Source organism: Peromyscus californicus, unplaced genomic scaffold, assembly GCF_007827085.1.
Source record: "Peromyscus californicus insignis strain IS unplaced genomic scaffold, ASM782708v3 Scaffold_12__1_contigs__length_115047231, whole genome shotgun sequence".
Taxonomy (NCBI): Eukaryota; Metazoa; Chordata; class Mammalia; order Rodentia; family Cricetidae; genus Peromyscus; species Peromyscus californicus.
In genome coordinates this window covers 114,752,035-114,759,133 of record NW_026294413.1, presented here as the reverse complement: position 1 = coordinate 114,759,133, position 7,099 = coordinate 114,752,035, and the positions used below count along the sequence as shown (strand labels likewise).

At 47.6% G+C, this 7,099-nt stretch overlaps 1 protein-coding gene across 4 annotated transcripts in view; it reads left to right on the top strand.

The window, feature by feature from the left end:
* The first annotated feature begins 5,012 nt into the window (after positions 1-5,012).
* Flnb (filamin B) overlaps positions 5,013-7,099 on the top strand; it is a 152,597-nt gene continuing 150,510 nt past the window's right edge. For 3 of the 4 annotated variants that reach the window (XM_052734195.1, XM_052734194.1, XM_052734193.1), the window contains exon 1: positions 5,014-5,470. In XM_052734195.1, the coding sequence (XP_052590155.1) occupies positions 5,179-5,470 (292 nt within the window). In that variant the 5' untranslated portion in view covers positions 5,014-5,178. Of the gene's footprint in view, positions 5,471-7,099 lie in introns of all 4 variants that reach the window. The other variant, XM_052734196.1, reaches the window with a different exon arrangement.

Here is a 7,099-nt window from a genome sequence, read left to right as displayed (position 1 = left end):
TAAATAAATAAATAAAATTTAAAGAACATATGAGGATCTGTGGCTTAGTTTGTAGAGTGCTTGTCTAGTATGCATAAAGTCATAGTTTCAATATCCAGGAGGCTGGAGGATCAGAAGTTTGAGGTTGTGTTGGGGGGGCGTGCAGCTCAGCAGTCAAAAGTGCCAGTCTAGCATACCAAAAGACCTGGATTGGACTCCCCATCATCTCCTAGATCAGGGTGGTGTAACAAAGATGCTCAAGATCTTCATGGGATTGAACTTAGGCGTCATACATGCTAAGTAAACACTCTACTAATTGGTCTACATCCCTAGCCCTTGCTTTTGGATGTTCTTTATGAAAGAGACCTTATCCTATTTTACAGGTGGGAAAACTAAGTAAGATTCAGAAACTCCGTGCCTGAACTGAAGCTTGCTGACCAGTAGTAAATGCAGCACCCAAGCTCTGGTCTCCAGACCTACTGACCCTGCATTCTTTCCCCCTCCCAGAGAAAGAATCTTGCAAAGATCTGCAGTGAGGGGACTCTGAGCAACAGAAAGGTTATCCTGGGGTCTGATGAGTCAGAGAAGGACTCATCAGATAGGGACATTTCCACAGCAGTTTTGCTGACACAGTCTGATGTTGGCCTGGCCTTCATCTGGGTTTGGGTGGAGCTGTTTCAACATGAGAAATAAATATGAGTTGGCCCTGTCAGTCTAACAGGAGGCAAGTAGAGAAAGAAAACAATATTGGGAGAGGGTTAGGAAGAAGAATGTGCTTTGTGGTGAACCAAAACACGTCTAGAAGGATTTAGTCGGAGGCCAGAAGAAATCAAGGAGGACAGAACTTTGCTGGTTGCCCACACATATTGATGACGCCTTCTGAAGGGACATATGGGCTGCTTACAAGCTTATCAAGGGCCTATAAAAAGGAGTCTGCTTAACTCTAATTTCTTATTCCTTGAATGAGGTCACATTGCTATGAAATAAAATATTCAGCCACATATCAAGCCTGTGCCTTAGTAACTGGGATGTTAGTAATCTTGCTGATAGTAATTGATCAATCCCTGTGTATCCAATATATGACAGCACAAAGACAGATATAGAGGCCAAGAGAGGTCCCTTACAAGTGACACCCACTGCCACCATAACCATGGACCAGTGGAGAGAAAGGGAGCCAAAGTTTCTGTTCAAGAAGGCTCCAGCTGGGTGGCATGGTGGCACATGCCTATACTCTCAGGCCTTGAGAGGCTGAGGCAGGAGAACCAGGAATTCATGATAATACCAGCATGGTCTACATAAGACCCTGTTTCAAAGAAACTGAAAGAGAGCTAGAGGATGTAGCCTGTATGAAGCCCTGGATTCAATCCCCAGCATCACATGGTGCATGATGGTATATGACTGTAATCCTAGCACTTGGGAGGTAGGAGCAGAAGGATCAAAGTTTATCTTCAGCTATAGAGATAGTTCAGCTTGGAATACATAAGACCCTATCTCAAAAGGAAAACAAAAACAGGGCCTATGAATAGCTCAGCAGTCTAAGGCACTTGCCACAAAGCTTGACAACCTGAGTTTGATCCCCAGAACTCAGATGGTGAAAGAAAACTGACTCCTACAAGACATCCTCTAATGTCTACACACCCACTGTGGCACCTGCAGACAGACAGACAGACACACACACACACACACACACACACACACACACACACACACACACAAACTTATACAATACTTCCCCCAAATCATAGCAAGCTATTTCTTTGATTTCTTTGATTTTCTCCTCACTCAAATTTGGTGTGTGTGTGTGTGTGTGTGTGTGTGTGTGTGTGTGTGTGTGTGTGTGTGTGTGGTTGTTGTTACTGTTTTTAAGATAATCTTCCTATGTAGCTAAGGCTAGCCTGGAGTTCACTATGTGGCCAAGAGGGGGGTGGGTCTCAAACTCTCAATCTCTTGCTTCTGCCTCCTTTGAGATTATAGGCAGACAAAGGCCTCTATTAAGAGCTATGTGGTTTGTGGTCTTTTTGTTTTGTTTTCGAGACAGGGTTTCTCTGTGTAGCTTTGCGCCTTTCCTGGAACTTACTTGGTAGCCCAGGCTGGCCTCAAACTCACAGAGATCCACCTGGCTCTGCCTCCCGAGTGCTGGGATTAAAAGTGTACGTCACCACCGCCAGGCAAGAGCTATGTGTTTTAAAGAAAAAAAAAAAAAAACAGAGATGAAGTATCACTTTCATCATATCCTATGGAGGGGGAGGTCAGTAGCACCACCCTCCCAATCACAGGTGAGGCTTACTTTGACCTCAGAGTCGGTGAGGGTTGGGGGATGCGGGGGGGGGGGGGGGGGGGGGGGGGGGGGGGGGGGGGGGGGTGCGGGGACACCAGACTTGTCAGCTTTTTCCACTGACAGGCAACACTGTGCTTGCTACACAGGTGTTCTGTCACTGAGTTGAACCTCCAATCTGAAATCTTAATTTACAAATATTACTTTAATTGCCTTTTAAAAATCCTAAGGCCAGTGTGGTGGTGCATTCTTGTAATCTCAGCACTTAGGAGGTAGAGGCAGGAGGATCAAGAGTTCAAGGCTATCTTTGGCTACATGAAGAGTTTGAGGCTAACTTGAACTACATGAGATCCTGTTGGAGAGATTAGGGGGGCACACATGAGTGAGTTTATTATGGCTTAAAATGCAGAGAGAAAATGCCTTTCCTACTTTGTCTCCAACATTGCTATTTGCTTATGAATCATCCCAGAGGTATTTTACAATGACAGGTAAAATATGCACATATACAGTCTTTCTTTATATAGGACCAGAAGCCTTGCCATATTGTTCTACACCCAACTGTATAGTTGCTTGGTCTGGTGACACCCTGTAGACAGCCAAATTTTCCCTCTAGGAGGAATGGGGTTAAGTGAATTAAGTTCTGTATAGCAAAGGCCCAGCCATACCCACTATCAGGAATTCAATATTGAGGAATAATTAGACTTGGTGTTATGGAAAAGTAAGATGGCAAATGAAAATGAAATTAAGGGTACAGGTTGATTTCCAGGGTGTAGAAGAGCTCACAGGAAATGAAGTCACTAAGATAAAGTGGAAGGTTTTCTCCTGAGAGTATCGTTATTTCTTCCATACCAAAGGAAAATAAAAGCTGAAACTGTGAGCATACACTGGGAACCTGAAGCCAGCACAGGTGAATGGCAAGAACTTGTTACTCTTTTCCTTGTAAGGCAGGAAAGGGCTGCTTAGCCTTCTAATATCAATCTCCTTGGATTGACATGTTTGCAGTTAATTGCTTTGTGGCAATGAGTAGAGTAAACACTCCACCCAGGGCAGGGACCGGATGTAGATTCTTCAAGCCTGAAATGTCAGGTCACACACTGTGGATGCCCCATACCCCAGTGATAAAAAATGAAGGCTGTCCACCTCAGCCTGCAACTGCTCATCCATTCATCCATCCACCCAACCAGTCATCTACCCACCCACTCATTTGTTCCCTACATTTCTCATATGGCAACCCCACACCAGGTATACAGATACAGCAGTGACTGAGATGGACCTGGTGCTGTTTATGGGGTGTGCAGCCCAGTGTGTAACTGATCCAATGTGAGAAACATAATTTCTTAGGGTTTCTATTGCTGCAATAAAACACCATGACCAAAAGAAAAGTTGGAGAGAAAAGGGTTTATTTGGCTTACACTTCAGCATTGCTGTTCATCACTGAAGGAAGTCAGGACAAGAACTCAAACAGGGCAGGATCCTGGAGACAGGAGCTGATGCAGAGGCCATGGAAAGGTGCTGATTACTAGCTTGCTTCCCATGGCTTGCTCAGTCTGCTTTCTTATAGAAAGCCCAAGGATGGCACCACCCACCATGGGCTGGGCCCTCCCCTGTTGATCAATAAATGAGAAAATGTCTCACAGGTTGATCTCAAGGAGGCATTTCCTCAGCTGAGGTTCCTTCCTCTGAAGATTCTATAGCTTGTGTCAAGTTGATACACAAAACCACCCAGTACATGTATCTTTAATTTCTTCAAGGCCTTAGATCTCCATATACTCCCCCACACTAGGGAGCAGGGTGACTTTTTAGAGGAAATAACCAAGTTAGGCTTGGGGTGTGGAGAGAAGGGAATTCTTAGGCGAAGGGAAGAGAAAAGGGACACAGGTCAGTGGATGCCAGTACCCATTTATTAAGTCCTTTCCCCAGGCTGTGCCTTCTTGGAGCCAATGAAACATAACAAGATCATTATGGACTAATCAGCTCACCCAATACAGTCAAAGGGGTCTTTAAGAGAGTTCTAGGAAGATGTGACTATGGAGAACTAAGGAAGATGGCAGGATGAAAAAGACTTTGTGACTCAATTTACAGGCTTTGAAGATAAGGAAGGTATCATAAGCCAAAACATGCACACAGCTTCTAGAACCTGGAAAGGTAAAAGGACATATTTTTTCTCAGAAGTTCCAGCAAGAAATACATAGATTGGGCCAGTGGCCTCAGTTTTGCCTCACTAAAGCTCAGTCCGGACATCTAACTCACAGAGATGCAAGATAAGAAATTGTGGAATTCTTGACGCCAGGTTTTGGTAATTTGTTGCACAAGTAAAAGACAACTAATATCCATAGAAAACAGTGTTCATTTTCAACACAGCTACTACGGTGTGTGTGGCATTAGACTTTAAGGCTTGAGTTCCTTGACATAAGGAAATCAATGTGTCTAATTTACTGTTGCCTTGCAGGCTCGGGAAAAAGCACCTGACTCTCACTGAACCTACAGATGTGTGGCACAGGCACATTCCCTCTTCACGTGACCATTCCGTCTAGTCCCCTGCCTCTCCAAGTGCCCTTATTCTCGGCCTTTCCCAGGTTTCTTTCATCTAGCTGGCCATCACATCAGGTTGGTGAAACTGAGGAAGCAACCCGGCGTAGTGCAGGCTTTGGGCCATAGAGGGCGAGCGCAGCTAAGGAGCTCGCTTCTTCAGGATCTGAACAGGGCGGAACCCCGGAGGGCGGGACAGCCTAGCGCGCAGGCGCCAGGCCAGGCTACTTGCGCGCTCGTGGGTGGACGAGGGCAGAGCAGCTCCTGTTGCAGCTTGGGTAGCAGCGAGTTCGAGCTGCCTCCCACTTGCCTCGGTTCCCCCTCCCCGGGTCCTTGGGGCTTTTTAGATCAGCCCCTGCAGCTCGTTGCCTCGGTGCAATCTTTCCGCCTCCAGGATGCCAGTGACCGAGAAGGATCTGGCGGAGGACGCGCCATGGAAAAAGATTCAGCAGAACACGTTCACGCGCTGGTGCAACGAGCACCTTAAGTGCGTCAACAAACGCATCGGGAACCTGCAGACTGACCTTAGCGACGGGTTACGGCTTATCGCGCTGCTCGAGGTGCTCAGCCAGAAGCGCATGCACCACAAGTACCACCAGCGGCCCACCTTCCGACAGATGAAGCTGGAGAACGTGTCGGTGGCACTGGAGTTCCTGGACCACGAGAGCATCAAGCTCGTGTCCATCGGTGAGTATTGTGGGCTGGCCCTGCGTTTGCAGAAATCGGGGTATCGGCAGCGCGTTCCACCGTGCATCGCTTCCCCGGGCTGGGGGTAGGCGCCGAGACGAAGGGGAGGTGGCCCTGGGATGAAGATCTAGGACCTAGGCCTTTTCCACGGTGCTATCTGTGGGCTGGGACCTGGCGTGATTGCTCGCCAGGGTGCGCCTGGCGGTGCTGCTGCAGTGTTGTGGGTGGATTAAGCACTAAGAACCTCCCGTCGCAGCTGCAGATTTGATTGCGGGACCCTTTGGGATAGCTGGGAAAATCATCTGCTGACCCTTAATGGCAGAGCCCTGGAGTCAAATACCAAATCCCTACTTCAGGCTAGCCAGGTGCGCCCAGTGTGATCCGCCCTAGTCGAAAGGGCGTTGGCTTGGAGTCTGGGAGACCTAGGAAGCGCCAGTTCTCTGGTTTGGGATCCCTCCGCCTAGGTGGAGACAGGACCTGGGACCCTCCCCTCCCCTTCCAATGCCGGAATGGGTGTGGGCTCTAGGGGTGGAAGGGAACGTCCTCACTTCTCAGCTCTGGCTTTGCATGGCGGGTCGCCTCAGGTTGAGATAATTTAGTGGTGATAGTAATTAATATCGGTTGAAGAAGGCTTAACTAGTGCTGACTGGCCACAGCCTTTTAAGTTATCTCAATACTTAATGCCCCGTGGACTGTGGTGTCCTTAGGCCCATTTTACAGAAGAGGGGAAGTTTAGAGGGCTAGTTGGCTTGCCCAAGGTCACCGCAAGTATGATCTAGCTAAGAACTAAAGCAGCTGACAGTTAAAGGTTTTTCTCTCCCCTGTCCCACCCCACTTCCCTAGGTCTTCCTGAGAAGGCATTTAAGTCTGTCTTCTTTCCTACTGTCTTGGGGTGAGAGAATTAAGGTCCGGAGTAGTTAGTTGAAGGTTTCTAAAGAAGTTTGTGACCATAGGAACAAGGGGATTGATTATGGTATAAACGCGGACTCGCTTCTTTGCCGGCTTAGGCATTAGAGCATGCACATTTAGCATGTATGTGTGCAAAGATTTTTGTGTACACAGTGGATGTGCAGAGTATTACGGATGCAGAGGATGTGGGCACTTCACACTGTGTGTGCATGGAGGGGATTACTTAGACTGGGTTTTCTTCCGGAGGAAACAGGGCCATTATAGTGACTCCAGTGACAGAAAGGAAGGTGGGTGTGGCTTGTGGGATTTTCTCCAGGGAAAGGGGTTCCCTCTAGACTGAACCTCCGCCCAGCCTCACGCTGGACTTCCCCATACCTTTGCCGGCAGGTAGATCAGTTTCCTACTTCCTGGGTCCAGGAAGCTACACCACCAGCCTGCCGCCTAGCCAGATCTCCCTCCCAAGCATGGCTTCTCAGTGGAGGAAACTGCCGGGAGTCCGTTGTCTTCTGGGGGCCCATCTCCCGTATTGAGGAAGGACCTCAGAATTCCACAGGAAGTTTTCTTTCCTCTGAGGAATGACTCTTAAGGCCTGCCTGGCTGAGCTCAACTTGCATCCATTCTTTGTTTTAAAATGTGTGTTTATTTAATTAACTCAACAAAGAAATTTAAATTAAACCAGAAGTTAAACATGACATAGAAACCATAGCACCAGAAAAATCA